Below are 18783 nucleotides of genomic sequence, written 5' to 3' on the forward strand. Positions count from 1 at the left end.
ACGTCACATCACAAACTTCGCAGTCCCACCATGTTGGTGCTTCAACGTGTCTGTTTCAGTGACGTCAGGGCAAGCAATCTATATTTCCTTTAAGTGTTGCAAATTTTACCACCCTGTAACAGTCAAAAGGGTTCACTGTATTGAAAATCAATAAATAATAATCAATAAGATTTCGCAACTTCCGCACAAAATTGATCTGAGAGGTCATACTCACAGCGTTCATCAAAATCGCCATGTAAGCGATAAGTTCCGTATTTTTTTTGAAGCCGCGTTGATGTTCATTGTCCGAAATTACGTGAACTTCCACAACAAAGGCATCTGAGTTGTCCTCTGATTTCTCAACTTGATAATGCTTGGTATGGTTTCCTGAACAGAGCGGGGAGTCGCAAATGTATGGCTTATTACTAGTTAGGGGCTGTATTGTAGGTTATTACACTAAGGAGAGCCACCGTTTACACTCAGAACAAAACATGCTAGTTTTTCTTGATAAATGTGTCGAATATATGTCCCCACACGAGAAATCAGTCCCGAGTGGAAATATTTAAATTAGCAAACTATTATACCTCGTTGAGTTCAAAAAAAAGGCGAGTTGTCTCGAAATGAAATATTGATAAGTACGGTATACGGAATTGGCAAATACGTATATCGAGTTTAATTATGCATATCCTACCGAATCACGCTTTGGTGCAATACTAAATGTCAGAACGACAAAATATACATGAACGGGGTGATGAAAGGTATGGCCAGAGCCATCGTTTCGATATGGAGGCTGCCGCTGTCAACCTTGCTGCCTTGACTGAGACAAGTCTGCTTGTTGAAACGTCCACGCCCGATATTCAACTATTTATCGTGCCTTCAATCTTCCATCTTCCCTTAAAATTGTGGCTTACAAGGACGGGGTCTTTTCTTTCTGCCTTTCAGCGTTCTTTTCTCAAACCGTTATTTTCTATAAAGCTACTGTTTCTCTGCTCATACGCTAATATTCACAGGTACACATCGGGCACTTCATCATCTGTACATACGATCAAGAGATTTCGCGATGAGAAAGGATGAAACTGATAAAATATCGACCCGAATATAACGGCTTCTTTGCTAAGTGTGAAGCTCAGCCGCTAAGAAATTTTTCGTATTTTCTTGTAGCTTTATTCATCAAACGTATCAAGTCCGGCATCGGTTGTGTGTTACGTAATAGACTGAGGCTAATTGCTTTATTTTCTTGCTGCGCACACGTTTGCTCAGTAAAATGGTATATCTTTGCTTAACACTCTGAGTGCTAATCATACGCCGTCTCAGCGATGTTACAGCTTTTTACTTGTCTGAATAATTTAAAAACAATATGCCTCGCGCTGCCCTCTTCCACTGCTTTATCCTCGGTATATTATAGATAGTGTGATCACAATCACTGACTCTTCTTTGTCAACTGGACCTATCATGATCATTTGTACAAGTTCCTCATCTGGATATGTCATCATCAGCGGGTGCTAGCATGAGGTCGACTCCAGCAAAGCGGTTCTTAAAGGATCTTGGTTTTGTGGATATATGTCAAACTAAATTAGCAGTTTCAACGAAATGAATACTGTATTACTTCTCACATACTCGGCGTATGCCTTCGTCCTCTTCTGCCCGTTGGTGCAGAGACCATACCTGAAAAATAATAAATGCATGTGATGGCAAAGCAGTGAGATTATTTGTTGCTAAGACGATACCGTTGTTTGCAGCATCACGGTAGGATTAGTATGTTACCCCGTGCACTCGATTCTTTATTTCCATTTGACCTTGTTTGAGTCGTAACAGCATTTACACGTGTTTACATTGCTCGGTGTGCAGGCTGCGCTGGAATGTATGGGGACACTGATAATTGTTGTATAACGCTCTAATAAGACTGATCGCACGACGGGAGTAGTTCAATGCATTATGGAAGCACACGTGAACCTAAAGAATAAGTTATTAATGTTTGATCATACGTGTATAAGAGATGACGCGTCTTACCGACGATAAGATTAACGACGGCCCACGACCGTGCTTGCCGATATTGTTGTAATGAGAATGTTGCTTGTGATCTGTATGACGGGAACAAGGTGCACAAGCTCGTCGAATGACTTCCTACACGCCGGTGGATGACGGTTGAGTGCGTTGCTGGAGGATCTTGATGGCCACGGAATGGAGGGGAATAAGAAGACAATGATGGCATCTTCGGTGCCTGAGCAACGTTGTCCAACAAACAGAGCAACAGGACAGAGAACAAAGATAAAATACACAGAAAAGCGCAGACGGACTGCCGTTGATTGTCGCTTCTAGGTTCTTGTCCTCTCCTGGTGCGCAGTTTGTTAGAGGATGACCCATCCACACTAGTTCTCCGTCTTCAGTATGTTTGCTGTAAGTGATGCCTGGTTTGAGCTTTACTCTACGTTTCGGGTAACAAAAAATAGAACAGAGAGAGAGCATTATTTACAGAAAGTTAGAGAGGTCGGCCTGAGCGATATTATGCTCTATCCTGCCACTGTAAACCAGGGGAGGGGAATGGGGTGGAGTGATGAACGACGGTGGTGAGAATGTGCAGTCCCGTCAGGTTGGCGCGGTGCTATAGCCGCCTATCAAGTCCGGGGCTTGGAGGAAAGCTGTAACCGCTCATACGGCCACAGTTAAACTGTTGGCGTCAGGTTAAGTGCACAACACTACGTCATCAGTTCACGGCCTATTGCGCAATCCTTCCGTAGACGAGAAATCAATTTCTGTCCTTCACGTCCATACGTGGGGCAAGTACAAAATGTTTTAAGTTCTTAGTTCTAAGTGTCGCTGATGGAACATTTCATTTTTTTTTCGTCATTGCGTGCTGACGAGCCTCTCACCGCCCTGTTCCCTGGTTGTCGTGCGGTCAACGGCCTATCCCACCAATATTTTCTGAGGGAAATTACGCAGTGTCACAAATTTCATACTAATTCCCCCAGTGCTATGCGATTGCAAATGGTTAGGAAAATAATGAGAGTGTGAAGAGGAAATATTCAGAAAATTGACTGGAAGAGTATTTTAGGGTTTGATAAATACGCTGTGTCAGCGTATTGATGTGAATTGCGAGCCATGTTACACGGTCAATTGTTACCACAAAGCAAAAGGAAACAAGAGGAAATGTGTCATTTCTTTGGCTGCTTCAAATTTCAAGGTCATCCACACTGTTTGCAGTACGTGGTCATTTGGCTGCATGTGCACAGGAGCTTTCAAAATACGAGGAGTTGTACAAAACAATGGTGTGATTGCTAGCATTCTAAACAGAGGCCGTTTTTGTCGTCCTTTATAGCAAGTCGCATGTCTCATTTCGAAAAGGAGAGTAACAATTGCTCACGCATTGCGCTTGAGTCGGCCTTCTCCTGAACTTCGTATACACTGTGGGCTATTTGACCTTCAAGAGATCGTGGTGCTTGTAGTAAGGGCTTGATTATCAGTGTGCTGTCAAGGATACCTTCCTACAAAGCAAGTTCAACTTATAATTTTGGAGCAAATAATGCTAAACCTCACTCTCGAAAGCATGATTAAAACACACAACATTAGTAAAATTTAAAGAAAAAAACTTGATAATGATAAGCTGAAATATACAAAGAAAACACGATATATATTTTAGTGAAAACGGAGGTTGACTTCAAGTAACAAGAAAAGTTTACATGCTGCAGAATAATGCCTTTAAATTTTGTTTGATAAACACCTTGCCAAAAAGTTCTGCCACCTGACACACCATCTCGCACAATACTCCATGCTTTCAACATACTCATTATTTTCCTTCCTGCAAGCTCTTCTAGCCCTATTTTTTTATTGAGATTATTTAGTTCTCAACACAGCCAACCGCTTCATCCAACATCGTGCCTGGGCCGCTTCTGTCGTCAATTAAACCAGATTACCGAAAATAATTGTGAACTTTTTTGCCCAGTTTGTTCTTGAAATTATTGCTGTTGCTTTTTAGAGAATAGGCACTTCGCTCGATGATGTTGCCACTATATTTTGATTAACCAAAAGGGTAGGACGCCTTATTGGAAACTTTAAGGATAAATTCACAGCAATCGGCAAAGGAGGAGGGACTTACGACTTGGACAGCTTCTTCAATACTGCGTACCATAACAGAAGCCTGTCGATGTGTGTCATGGTAAATATCTTTCTGAATGAAAGAAGTGTCTACCTGCAACACACAGTACAGTTACACTCAGTTCGCACTCAGCGATTATGCTTTGCAATTTGAAGCTTGATTGCTTCTTTCACTTCATAGGTAGGCGTACTTATAAGATATAGTCAATGTGCACTTACTTTTTCCACGCGGTATTCTTTTGTACCGCTTGTAACAAACAGCAGCTCATCAGCCAGTACAGAGCTTCTTTCAAGATTCAGTGTTATGTCATCTGTAATCTTAAGAACCAAGGTTGCCCCAGTCATCCTCTCTTCCAATAGGCTTGGATATGCGATGAGTTCTTTTCCCGTTCCTGAAGAGATGTAGAAGACATTTCGTAATAAGGAAAGTGTGTGTTTAGTCTCACAGAAACACTCTACGTGTTCAATAATTTATTGGCATGTAAGGCATTTCTGTACATAAAACAACAGCTTTTTTTTCCCGAACTCCATAATACATCAACTCATAGTGTTATCTCATCTAGCACTTACGTGACTCTTCGTGATATTCGCGTCGTCCAGGTGCACAGTAATCGAGTCAACGCTTTGATTAGGGGAGGATGAAAGAAAAAGAGCGGATAGCTCAACGGAAAGAAATGCATAAAAGAAAATAATTCAAGGAAGATACGTCGGTGCTTGAATGGCGTCGAACCTACATCACCCCACTCAAAAGGCACGCTCAAATTTCAAGAGAGTTCAAACACACCTGGCTATGCAACCCCGCTTCAAATAGCTTAATACAACTCCAGCATTCGAATGTAAGAGCAGAGCACTTTTTATGAGGGCGTTGTTGAAATATTTCAAATAAAACACATTCGAGGAGAACATGTGATAGCGACAAGCAGCATTGCACACTTTCGAAATATTCTGGCAATGTGAAACATCCTAATGCCGAAAACACCACATCCGCGTTGTGTTTCAGTCATACCGGGATGCGGCTTCCTTTGTGGGGCTTAGACATCGACTTAAAAACCAACCTGAATCACAAAATACCTAAGAAACACGTCAAGGAGGCAGCAGAAAAGTGAACGGCAGCACGACAGTCAATAACGCTAGAAAGCAGAAAGAAGATACAGTGATCATGCCGCTCGGCAACGACGTTGCGAAAGTTTCGTAACACATCTTTAGCAGTGGCCGCCAGCAATGCGCTATTGGGAGCTGATCGGGAACGCCGCAAGACAGCTAGTGAAAGCCAAATGTGTGATACTAGATGCCGTCGGCGACATAGATAGCACAACACGCCTCTTTCTGGTGTAATGCTAGTGCTGGAACTTCCACCTGGGGCAAAGTCCGATTTCATCCTATCACCGAGCCACACGCTACCGAGTTCAGGCCTTCGCTACAAAGAGTTAGGAGAACATGTTAGGAGAACGACTCAAGCAGTGGGACTGCTTCGTCTGCCATTGCTGCTTAACGAACTACCATTGGAGAAGCTCTGCGCCACCATCAATAGAATTCTGCTGCGCTCTGTTTAGCACTGTGACTATCATAACCGTGGTAATTTTGTTTTGTCCTTAGTCACGTTGCAGTAATTTTTCAGTTAAACTTAATGCATCTCTTTATGATAACCTCACTTTTTGAGAATAGAGCGGGATGATAATTAGCAAAATCGAGAACGCATGATTAAAACGTCTAGCTGCTTCGTACTCGACGGATACATGGATGCCTTGTTCACGCGGTTAGCGAAGACGACTCAAGTTTCGCAAGGCAATGCAGTGTTGGCTTCGCCAGCGGTAGGTAAATTCTCATTATTTTTTCATATCATATATATGATAAAACATATATCCTACGTTATGTATAATTGTTTTTCCGTATTCTCGCAATCTTATTGTGGTTAAGCGCACTTGTGCACTCCTCGTTTGTTTATGAGTCCTACATCAATTATCTGAATATGTCGGAATTGCTTAAGGCAAGGGCTTTGGAATTACGTGATGCCCGTAAAAAGTTTTTAAATATTTACCTTGTCAGAAAAGCTCAATGTCTGTATAAAACCAAGAAAAATAAACAGATAGGCACTGCAACATTGTCCCTAGAATTGATGTAGACTTCACGAATATTGTTTTTCGCACAATACCGCATTTTCGAAGATACATTACCACATCTCACTTTCCTGTCCAGCAGGTGGTGTATATTGCAAGGCTGGAGATACAGAAGAGGCGAGACTTACATTGAGCGCAACTGATAAATAAAAATAAAATTAGCCCATGTGGCGAAACAACTCTTAAATTTAACACAAAGTTGGAGCAATACTATTTTAATGTGCTCAAGATTCCGCTCTCAAAATTTCCCTACTCATACTCACTTGCACACCAGCAGACCGCGAATTGCAGGATTATAGCAGCCACAAGCATTCTGCATGCATTGGACTCAGCCAGCTTCTTATTCTGCATTGCTTGCAGACAAACTCTGTGCCTGTACTGTGGCCTCCAAAAGCAGGGCTTGTTGGCTTATATACCCATTTCTGCTTTTGGCGCGCATTGAAAAGTTCACCTGGTCATCAGCGAATCTGGATTAAGACGGGCCCGCTTCATGAGAACTTATGCCAGAGCGCGTCAAAAACACGAGTGAAACGGACACAGCAACACAGAAACATCAACACATATCAACCCGTCTCTTTCTTTATGCGTGCTTTTCATCCTTGTTTCAGACCTCCGCTGCCTTGACCTACCAAACCTGGAGCGGCTTAAAGTGAAGGCTTGTATAGCACTTCAAGCAAACTTTAAGCAATCCAGGTCAATGCTTTAAAATGTCATGGCGATGCGGTTTCATTCAAGAAGTGTGGTAGAGAATACAAAAAAAAACAATCCGTTTTGACTGTGTTACAATGTCTATGTTGTACATCCCAGGTTCGACCTGCTGCAGAAAGTTTGCTTGGCTGCAAGGTTTACTACATCAGGAAGTGGTCACCTGTAAACGATGGCGAGGTAACATTTTGTTCAAAATAAAACGAAAAGAATCCGCGCCCATCGCTAAGTATTCTTTAGAATTTAGAATTAAGGAGGCGCGTATCACAATCTACCGGGAACGCATTTATGATAGTCTCTCGAGCCACAACTAGAGCCTCAACACTGTAGGTTGTTGACATTGAAATCGCCTATCAATAACTCATTCATTAAGGCAATATTACACTATTTGCGATTTCTAATAATAAAATAAACGGTACACTTGCAGAGTGCAGAAACCTTATCGGGAAGGTTGAGGAGCTATTCAATTAAATTTTCAAGACGGGCACGAAGCCGAGCACTTGAGGTACAACTTCATGTGTTGCGCACTCAAGAGTCCTTACGTGTACTTTCTAAGAAAAGTGGACGTTTTGAAAGGTTACTTAGCAATGGCTTTTTTTTCTGTGGAAAGAACAGGACCCAAAAAGGCACGATAAGTGTAAAGCCATACATACACGGCAAGAACGATAACACAAGGTCTGCTGCCAGTCATCACGAGAAGGTCACATCATGCAGGTCGGCGATGTAGGTCGGCGATGTAGGTTGGCGATTTGTAGGTCGGAGATGTTCAAAACGCTTGCTTTTATGCGGCGTTCAACAATTTGCTTAAGGCATAATGCTGTAAACGGCGCGTTTCCTTATCATTTAATCTGAGATGTAAAAGTTCAGCATTTGTGATCTAAAGCGCCATTTATAGCAAAGGGGTTATGTCAAGCCGTTGCGATGTCGAAAGTAACCTCTTCAATCCCTACCATACCGGTGGCATCGCGATGAGATTAAGTGAAAAAAAGGCTCGTGCACTTGTATTAAACAGCACATAAAAAAGTTTCCACGAGTGATCGAAATTCAGGTCCTCCTAGCATACTGCGTGTTTTTCATGTATCGTGTTTTTCGAAGCACAAGTATTTGTTTTTTTTTATTTTTCGCACAAAGCGCGGTTCACCAGAGACAAAGCATACGATTCGCGCAAAACAACCGCGTTGAGCTGCAGCATGAGTTTCCCTTTTGCACTTAGTCAGATGGTCTTCGCAGTTTAAAACAATGTGCCCATGAAATTCTTAGTAATTGTATTTAATGTGGCAGACGGCACAGTTACAACTTCCAGTATTTCCAGGGCAGCCGTAGCTGCCACCATCTGAAATTTCTGCCAGCGTCCAACGGAGCCTTGGTCACGTACTTACGCAAGCCAGAGGCTGCAACTTACTCCGCCCACGATGGGCTCCGCCACAGTGGTCTTGGTTGCTACATTGATTCATGTGTTATCAGGGGCTGCAGATGCAGCGAATGAGATGAAAAGGAGGGTGATGAGACGATGTGGTCATGGCACAGGCACTCGGATCTATCGAATACATGTGAAGAAAGATTATATGCTTCAAGAAATGCTGTGGGATTTGGTGCACACTAAAGGAAATGCTGATGGTCGAAATAGATAGCCTCATTGACTCCCATTCCACGGTGTGCAACTACACAAAAGGCAGAATTTTGTTCGAAGCAGTCAAGCTTCTGAAGAAATGACGCACTCCGCTGCCTGACATCTGCACAACGTGGGTTCGACATGAGGTTATGGAGAGCAACGAAGGGACTCTTGCCGTGGCCTGCGGTAACGTCAGCCACGTCTCTCTTGCTATCTCAAGAAAACCGCTGTCAGTCGACTCTGAAGCAGAACCAGAGACCGTACCGATGACATATAATGCCATTCTCCAGAACTACCGCCTAGGACGACTAGACTACCCACCACCTAACCTGAAGTTTAGTAAGGAGTAGAGAACGACATTCCGGATACTTCAGAGCAATTCCTGCACCCACGACATCCTCTTACATGGCATCTACTTTGCGCTTTACGCCTACAACGGCCCAATATGCAATGTACCAGACGTACCAGACCGCGATTAGCTCCGGTAACGCGCCGTTGCTGCGGCACGTTGTCGGAGGTAATCGCGGAGGTCACGACAAAACCGAAGAAATGCGGCCGCATACCTTCGTACACTATGAGCCGCAAAGCAGACGGCAGCCTCTGAGACAAGCAGAGGAACGTCCGGTAGCTTTACATGCTCGCTTCTTGGGTGAGGGAGATGCGCCGTCCAGCAATTTAGAGGAGGCAACGCAGGCCAATGATACTTTGGTATTGTACCGCGATACAATACAAGGTACTTCCGGAATTATTGTATCCGATACGATGGCTCCCAATTGTATCTTGACATATTTCGATACGCTTCCAAACTTGTTAATATAGACCTATATGATGAAGCAGCAAACGCCCACTTACAAAAATGTTCGCTCCAAATTTACATACCAGGGACAAACCTTGTTTAAGTTTATTAAATATCTCTTGGTATCGCAAAAGTTCGGTCTTTCTTGCTCAAAGTATCGAAAAAACGGCAGGAAAGGGAATACGAAAGCATGCGATGAAAAGTTCCGTGAACGGGGGTGGGTGCTTTGATGAGTTTCAGCCTTGATGAAGACAAGTCCACTTGTCGAAACGTCGACTCAAGCACCCACCCACTGTTTACGGATTTCTTCATTGCTCAAAGTATATTAGTATATTTCTGAAACAACTTAATGGGATTGTTTTGACTGTTAAACATGACAGCTCTTTATGCGCTGCGCTGTTAGTGTTTCTTGCTTCTCACTTTTTAACCGATGAAAGTCGCTGCTTAGACTGCCGACCAGCTAGCGGGTTGTCATTCACTTAGAAAAACTTCAATAAAATGCTTTCGCACGATGTCAAATACTTATGTGCAGTCTTACTATGTCCGTAAACATATTACCGGTTTCGCAACACCGGATTACCCGACAGGTTTACAGCAACAACAACGCTGGTAGCGATGCCTTTTTGTGAGGTATCTTTTATACAATAAGGACTTCAATGACTTGTAATATTGTACTTATCGGCTGGCGTGAAGCATCCGCTAGATGTGTTTCAAGCGAGACAACAGGCGCGCGGGGCATAGCTATATCGCTTGTCGGAGACGATGGCCTTTCCCTGCCGCGTGCGGCCGTCGTCAAAGTTACTGACGCACTGTGTAGCCGATGTCTAGAGTTGAGGCCGTTTATTTCGTCACAGACCGTGTGCCGGTTGTATCGCTCGAAGCACTTTTCAGAGCGCTGCACTACAGCAACGCACGAGCGCAGTCAAGTGGTTCTATTTCGCGGGCTTTCTTAAACGCCGGCAGAGATCACCACACACCACGTAGGCTACCTAAAAAATGGGATCAGTCGTTTTTAGATGCGAAGTATCTTATGGCGGAGTTCAATCCGGTGGTGGCTGTGGTGGTGGTGGTGGGCGGCGTGACCACCCTTACTGCGCATGCGCATACCCTCACCACACACTTCCTCTCCCCTCCCCTCTCCCATTTCCCCCTCCCCCATTCCCCTCTCCACTTCCCCTCTCCCCTCCCTTTTGCACTCTTCTGGCGCGTTCACACTGAGACATTCGGCGGCGAGAGCGCACGGAATCCGCTTCGGCGGCAGCGGGATCCGCCGGAAAAGCCCATTCCGCGCCGATCGGTCCTGGACCGATTTTTGCGGCAGCTGCCGCCGGATTCCCTCACCGCGAACCAATTGGAACGCGAGTCGAACATTCGAAAAATGGCGGCGCGCTTGTGATATCGCAGTCGTCGAAGCCCGCAGCAACAGCGAAGTCTTTCGTAATCATCCTGTAGCTCAGGACAACTACCAAGTGTTGTCGCGATCAGCATCTTTGCAATACATCATCACGATCTCGCAAAACGAGTAGCATTACCTCGGCTCGACCAAGCTTCTCGCGTCTTACAAATCAGGACGAACCAACCACAACTGCTTGCGTCGTTTCTTTTGTTCGGCGAATGCATGTTTATCCTCGTCAGACATCGCCAGAAAGTTGCTTTGCAGCAGGCCCAGCAGTTCGGCGACCCTGCTCCTGTTTATGCGCTTCGCCATAACGAAACGCGTACACAACGCCGAGCGCGTCGATGCCAGCGTTCCTTCGCGCGAAGGGACGATGACAACTAGACGCCCTAGTTTCGGCGGTGCGGTTGCTAAATGGTGTGAACAATGCGGACTTTCGGCGGCGCGCAAATTCCGGTCGCTGTGGCGGTCGGATTCCCCAGTGTGAATGAGGCATTCCTCTGAAACGCGGGCTAGACATGGCGAAAGTCTCTCCTGTGCAACGCCGCGATGAGCACCAGCGCCCACGCGTCCCCTCCCCCTCTCTCTCTTCTCCTACGCTGCCCCCCTCTCGCACGCCTGTCGACCGCGTTCCCCGCTCGCCCTGTGAGAATTAATGGCCACGCTAGAGGGAAGACAAGACGCGCGTAGCGTTCCTCTTCGCGTTCCACGACGCGAGTTCGGTAGCATGCCCAACGAGCGCCAACGGAACGCGATCGTGGAAGTGCTCCGGCTTCGCAACGCCTCATGGTCCCCTTTAGCGGGAAATGGTGTAATTTTAATGACCTCTACAATGTAACAAAAACACTTGGCCCTACAGTGAATATTAAAATGTTGCATAAATGATCTTAGTTAATTCATCAATTAGGCGCAATATAAAAATATCCTAACAAGCGCCACATGATGGAAAGCCATATCCCTGGTTTCATTTAGTTGAGATTAACCACTTTTTTTGTAAATATTTGGTTCTAGTTACCTGAAACACTATACAAACGATACAGGTGCCTCCTAAAAGCTGCGACAATTGAGCATTATGTATTGTATACTTAGACGTTAAGACAATAGAAAACTCAGCACCCATGGAAAATAGCATAAAACAGCTGGTGGGGACGTTCGTGAGAAAGACGGAGTGCTTAGTATTATAACTTTTCTTGAAACTCCTACCCAACATCTTTAGGACATTTTCTTATGTTTTCCATTATTATAATGCAAACTCATTTTCGCTATTTTATTAATCCTAACCAGAATTTTTTTACCGTATTCTCCTGGCACGGCCAGATCATTTTACCTATGTCCTCAACATCCATCCATATTATTACAGCGAAAGCTGTTATGAGATCATTTCTCCGGCCGTTTTTGGCGCCGTAGTTGTCCGCCGCCGCCGCCGCCGCCGGTGTCCGTAACCAGTATCGCTCGAAATAAGAAAAAAAACTAAATAAGAAAAAATTTCCAGGATGGAACGAGGTTCGAACCTGGGCCCTCTGCGTGGGAGCCCAGTATTCAACCTCTGAGCCATGCCGGTGCTTTTTTTTTTCTTTAATTCATGGAAATATGACCCGTTATTGCTGTGAACCACACACTACATACTTCGTCACATTAGAATTACCTTAACATTCAGAACACCCACATTGTTGCCTACAGTAAGAGGCTGTTCAAAAGTCAGGCAAACACACACAAGCGTCCAGAAGTGCAAGCCACTCCGGAACGGGCTCAAAAGTCTCAACAACACTGCGCACTTGAGCAGCTTCTTCTCGGAAGACAGACCTCGTCGATCGTGGTGGCTCGGCGTGCCTGTCGATCATGCGACTTTTCCATAGCGCATAAAGTCCTAATAACATAAATAAATCATACGGTGTATTATTGGTGGGGCTTTTTTTGAAAGGAAGGAACCGAATACCATGAGCTGTGATTGGAAGGTCTTTTCTGATTGTTCTCTTTAGAATGTCCCAGAAATAAAATGCGTCACGACAATGGATAAAGCAATGCTCTATCGTCTCAGTGCTTGAAACTGCTTTGCAAAAAGGTCCTATACAGGCTTCATGTCGGGAAGGAACCACATTAGCATATGCAATATAGCGTGGTAGAAGATTAAAATAAGCACCAAGCGTCGCACAACGCGAATTCTGTAACCAGGCGTCAAACAATTGCGAATTGCGCAACGAGTAGGTTGTTGAATGCTTCCAACCCATTACAAAAGGGCTCTGCCATAATTCTTCATCGTCATCAGGCGCAGAATTAACAAAGTGCGCATAATCCCTTACATGCGTTTAGCAGGTACCAACGCTCTCTGTAGAATGACGAAAAATGGCACAGTGCCTGCTGCCCTACTTCTAAAAAATTACCATTATTTATAGCGTAGTGGGTTCCTCGCAAGTGCACTTGCATTGGTTGCCAAGGAAGCCCATAAGCGCATGATCCACTTCCTCGGGGTCTCAGTAAGATTACAATGATTTATAGCGTAGTGGGTTCCTCGCAAGTGCACTTGTATTGGTTGCCAAGGAAGCCCATAAGCGCATGATCCATTACCTCGGGGTCTCAATAAAGTTCTTCGCCCCCCCCCCCCGTCTCTCTTCCACGTCAACGTATACAGCATGACGGGAGAGGGAAATAGCGACCGGGCGTCACCCAATGGAAATTACATAACTGGTGGGCCGTTTAAAGATTCCAACCCATTACAAAGGGCTGAGCCATAATTCTTCATCGTCATCAGTCGTCACGTCAACAAAGTGCACATAATGCCTTACAGACGTGTAGCTGGTGCCTCGCTTCTCCATAGAATGACGAATAATGGCTTAGTGGGTGCTTCCGAACTTCACAAAAATTTTGATTTGTGGCGTAGTGGGTACCTTTCTAGTGTATTTGTATTGTAGCCCCAAGAGAGCTTAACGGGCTCTAGAAACGCCGCTCTTCCAGCTTTCGCTGTGACTGTGCTGCGGTTTCAGCGCAGGCCTGGCGTTTTTTTTTACCTTTGTTCCAAAATGAGATGCAGATGTTTCAATAGTAGGACTAACGCAGACAGTAAAAAAATACGAATAAAGCAGGGACCTTATCTAAACAGCAGGTTACAAAACGTATTGCAGCAAACGGACAGGAAAACTAAACAGGCGTCTATACAGACGCCTTACCGATCATAGCACTCCTTTGTATGGTATCCTATAGCAAGGCAGTGTGAAAGGGAAGTGCGGGTGAGGAGGAGAGAAATGAGGAGCGGAAAGAGTACAGGCTAGCACATAAATAATGAGAAAGAGGGAATTAGAGAGAAAGGAATGCAGAAAGCGAGATTGAAAGAGAGAAGCCGACAGAATAAGAGAAAGAGAATGAAAGAAGTAGATAGAAAAAGGGTAGAAAGAAAGACGAAGCAAGCGAGAAAGAGAGGGAGAGTGTGACAAAGAAAGGAAAGAAAGAGAAAGAGAGATTGGAGGAAATAAATAGAAAAAAAATGCAGAGACAAGAAAGACAGAAAAGGCAGAGTGAAGAGTGATACAAGAAGGAGAAATATAAATAAATCCGCTCAGCTCCGCACTTCCTTCGGGCTTGGTACCACTAGTGCGATGCCACCTGTCAGCTCCACGGGTTCTTTAGCATTGCGCCTCCATTCCAATCAAGGCTATTTCTTGTGCTAACATAGCCTTGAAAAATGCAAAATGTAAAGGTCTTCTTGGGCTTGCTGGTATGCGTCCATTAAGAAGCCAAGCTTCCGGTGGTCATGGTATGTTCGTGACGGGTTCCGCAGGCACCGACAGCTATCACGGAGAGAAAAGATGAATGCCTTCCGTGGCCCCCATGTCTAAACGGTGAGGGAACAACAAAAAAAAAAACGAGTTATAAGTAGGACGTAAGGCTAGCGTTTTGGCAGAGACAGAGGTTTTTTTGATGGTAGCATTTAAGAGATGGGCGAGGTAGTTATTGTCCGCATGAAAAATTATCTAATCGGCGCCTTTTAGGAAGGGTCGATATAAATTCGGCCTTAGTATTCTGCGCATTCTTATTTTGTCCTGTTCATCAACGTTACAATGAAACCATGTTGCAATAACTTTCTCTGGCGATGCTGAATATTTTGGTTTCATGTGCTTTCATTTATATCATATGACCGGGATCTCAGCCAAGTGCATCTGTGATAAATGATACACTGTTTCTGGAGGATTAACAACATATTACTAGGGAGCAGTAATTTTAACAGCGAAGCCGTTTAGGGTAGCCGTAATTTGTGGGGCCTATCAGAAAATATCATCATCGTAGACGGGCATGTGCCACAAAAATTGGGTAAATCTCACTACTCGCTACTAGTCTAATAACAATGAGGATAGCAACAGTTAACCCCACAAATGGCGGCGAAGCGACGGCGGCGAGCTGAAGGCGCCGAGTGCGCACAACGAGAGAATATTAGGCGACGTGAAGACAAGGGCGGCTGCGAGAAGACCCTGAAGCGATGGAAGGCCTACGTAAACGACGACGTACCCGTAGATCTATGAGAGGTGCGAGCGCTTGGTTTCTGTGTGGGTTTCTGTCTCTGAAGTTTAGACATTCGTGTTTTACCTGTGACCGCCTGTGGTTTAACTCAAACCTATCTGCGCTAAGAACCACGTAGAAACAGTATAGTATCACCGAGCTAAAGCCTAGCAACGACCTAGAAACAACGTAGAAACAACCTGCATCACCTAGCTAATGCAGATAAACAACCTAGAAGCAACCAGATTAGCCTTCAGAATTGTCCACTTTCGCTGTTTGAAGTATTGTGTGGCTTATCGCATGCTTCGCCTTTTTTATTACGTCTCCGATCGGCTTCCATCTGATTGAGTGCCCCCTTATAATGTACGAGTCAAAAAGCAGGATAAATTATATTCGTTTGCACGCATGATTTATTTGTTTTTAACCTCTATCCGGCTATAGTGCCAGTAAGGTACACAGTGTCGCTAGAGTTCACCATTACAGATTGCCCATCAGACGCTACACGTTATAGGCGGCAGAATGGTCATAGTTACTTGCTTGTGAAATATACAGCAGCAATTCATTAGGACAGGAGTTACGGTTCGAGCGCAGGTACCACGCATGTCTTCGCTCTGCTACTTTTGTATAAATCTATAGGAAAATAAGTTCAAGTTCGTTTGATACAGATTCGCGTGACTGCAAGGGACGCGGCAGTAATTCAGATCCTAGCCGATGTTGCTATATAGAACAACTGCAATTCAGAAAGAACACAACAAAATGTAAACCGTGCCTTTCTACGAAAGAAATTTCATGTGCCCCTATTTGCTTATTGAATTGTCATTTTCAATGACACCAAGGAAATAACTGTCACGCCACACGTAAAACACTTCCGTAAGCGAACTTCCTTTCTTCTTGTGTATACAGCTTCGCCCTGAAAGCAAGCATTTCTATTGGTGTTCACTTACAGTTTTGCCGTGGACACAAAAAACAAGAAGGCAGGGAAGGTGGCACGCAGTATTACGAATTAAAAGTTGGCCGGAAGAAACAGAAGGAAGTTTTGTTTCGCGTTCGATCATTTATGGTATTTAACTTCACCTGTCGTTGTACTTTTTCTCAGAATAAATGTGATGCCAGTGCGATGCTGCAATAAAAAGCCATCAGTACCGTAATTCTTCCATTGGCTTTGGTGTCCCAGAAAAACCTAGCCAAGCCGCTTATATTTCTGTAGTGAAGCCATAATAAAACAATTATTGCAGTTTTCCGATTGACTATAACAGATGTAGACGCTAGTCTCAAATTGCATTAGACCGAATGGTCGTCCCATTGAAGGTGACACCTTTTTTCAATGTCAGGACGCCATGCTTGACCAACACTTTCATGGTAAGCACATCTTTGTAATGCGTTTAAGGCATACCGCTGTTAGGCTACACCCTTCTCAACATTGGGCAACACTTTAGAAGTGATGTTACAACTCTTTATTATCAATTTTGTCGCATCAAACTATTTCCTGTCCATAATTCTGAGATATTACTTATATGACTTTCAAAGCACCATTCTCTGTACAATGTTGGCGGGGAGTACAATTGTCGGCCGTCGGTAATATCAACGCTGGTGAAAGCTGTCAGCTTTTAACGCGGTACTGTTAAAGAGCTCGTTTCGCCGGAATTCCGGTGTCGGTGTCGGCATCGTTGGCTGTGAGCGAACATTCAGCGGTGTCCGTGAGCGAAAATTGGAGGTAGATGCAAATAAAGAAATAATAAAAAAAGCTTGGCTCAACTGGGACCGGCGATTCAAACCTGCGACCTCTCTCTCGGTGGCGCTATGCGTTTAGACGCTCAGCCACCACGCATACATCCCCTAGCACACTAACGGCGAGCTATTTATATGCCCCATTTACCTTTGAAGGCACGCGCATCTCGGAGGTGCTTCAGAGTGGTTTGACTATCACCAGCGAGGTGGCGCAAAGGGCCCAGGGGCGCTCTTTTCGTGTTTCGTTGCGCCGCATGCATGGATATAGGAGCCGGAGCTCGTTTGTACTTTGGCTCTCCTTGCGACGCGGTTCCGTTGCTAACCGAGCAGCGAAGCCAGGCAGGTAATTGGGAAAGAGAAACGAACACGGTCCGATTATGCTATCGCGTTTCACTCTTCAGAGCGAAGCTCAAGCGTCGTCCAAGTTTTTTTATACAGGCGGGGTCAAACGCCTCTTACAGTGACAGTCTTCCGCTGGAAGATCCCCAATATTGCGCTAATCATGGAAGAGGCCAAATACTGATTCTGAGCTCGGTGCTTTAGTCTTACAGTTCACTCAATCGTCGCTAGTGCTATCTACCTCCTCCTCTCAAAGGCTAGCGCCATGCTTGCTTAAACAGGACTACAATTATTCCGAATTACTACGACACACTGTGGCTATCGTTAATTATTAATCCCTCTATGAATACCACATTGCAATCAGTCGAAGCCCTCTTCAGGCTATTGGGGTCAATTTAAGTTTTTTTTTTGTGCGCTGTCACAAAGAGATCATTGAATGCAACCTCGTCTCCTGCTACGCTAAGAGAAGAACGACTCAAAAACACTGTGGTATGTTTTTCGGACTTTCCTATGGTTTATTGTAAGCAAAAGCATTTAACCGTACCTTAAAGAACCTCACGTGGTCGAAATTTCCTGAGCATTCTGCTACGGTGTCTCTCATGAGCATATATTGGTTTTGGACGTAAGACCAAAAACAATTATTGAAGGAAAACTCACAGCGTCTCTTATACATTCCCTTATGATGATTTTAAGGCGAAAGCCTTCTTTTTCTTCTGACTCGATGTACTCATCTTAATCCGCCACCGTAAGAAAGCTTTCTGAACCAAGCGAAGTTTCGCACAGGCTCCAGGATCGGAGGCACCTCACCTGGTTCTGCACTGTCTCCGTGATCGGGCCACCTTTGACCATGCTATGATGATATGTGATGACGGCGTCATGTGACGTTACATCATGGGATGTGACGTCACGCCAGAATTTGTGAGGTCATGGTGACGTCATATAGTGACGTTATCACTTGATAACTATTGTTCGATCACTCTTGTCCCCGACGCCGAGGGACGCCAACGTCGCTATGGCGGTACGCTGACGCCGACAGTCAATTTTCGTGTTTAATGAGGGACCTAATGATTTCGCCTGAAAAGTACTGGCAATGAAGGAACGCTACTGCAAATTCGGATTAGAAGATTATAGTACTGAACCCACGCTAATGATATTCTGGATATATTTGGCTGTCGATATCTTTTTTCATGTCGACAGAATAACCGGTGGTCATTAAGGGTAACTGACTGGATTTCAAGAGATGGCAAACGCGTGAGGGGGAGACGGAAAATTAGGTGGGTAGATGAGATTAAGAAGTTTGTAGGTATAACGTGGCAGCAGAAAGCACTGGACCGGTCTGATTGACGGAACATGGGAGAGGCCTTTGCCCTGCGGTGGGCGTAGACAGGATGATGATGATGCTCTTTTTTTATTATTTTCACGATGTCAAGGTACTATTGCTTTTGCATTCGCATATGCTCTAGTTAGTAATGCGTCTTCCATGCTCTGCTTTAAAAGTGTCTGAATTCACAATGCTGAAGGCTTCCACGTG

At 44.6% G+C, this 18783-nt stretch overlaps 1 protein-coding gene across 1 annotated transcript; it reads right to left on the reverse strand.

Moving 5' to 3' along the window:
* Window positions 1–3308: 3308 nt before the first annotated feature.
* Window positions 3309–6551, reverse strand: LOC125759465 (uncharacterized). The gene is made up of 4 exons (XM_049418292.1): window positions 6452–6551; window positions 4291–4463; window positions 4073–4165; window positions 3309–3461 (listed from the first exon to the last, which is right to left on the reverse strand). The coding sequence occupies exons 1-4, from the start codon at window positions 6537–6539 to the stop codon at window positions 3309–3311; spliced, it is 507 nt and encodes a 168-aa protein (XP_049274249.1). The 5' UTR covers window positions 6540–6551.
* Window positions 6552–18783: the final 12232 nt, after the last annotated feature.

This window comes from Rhipicephalus sanguineus, chromosome 8, assembly GCF_013339695.2.
Source record: "Rhipicephalus sanguineus isolate Rsan-2018 chromosome 8, BIME_Rsan_1.4, whole genome shotgun sequence".
Classification (NCBI taxonomy): domain Eukaryota; kingdom Metazoa; phylum Arthropoda; class Arachnida; order Ixodida; family Ixodidae; genus Rhipicephalus; species Rhipicephalus sanguineus.

Excerpts from the sequence above, each read along its gene's own strand:
- LOC125759465 (XM_049418292.1), bottom strand. The coding sequence starts at position 6,539 with ATGCAGAATAAGAAGCTGGCTGAGTCCAATGCATGCAGAATGCTTGTG. Across the intron at positions 4,464-6,451 it reads CGCGGTCTGCTGGTGTGCAA|GAACGGGAAAAGAACTCATC; the intron begins GTGAGTATGAGT and ends ACATCTCTTCAG. Across the intron at positions 4,166-4,290 it reads AAGAATACCGCGTGGAAAAA|GTAGACACTTCTTTCATTCA; the intron begins GTAAGTGCACAT and ends TGTGTGTTGCAG.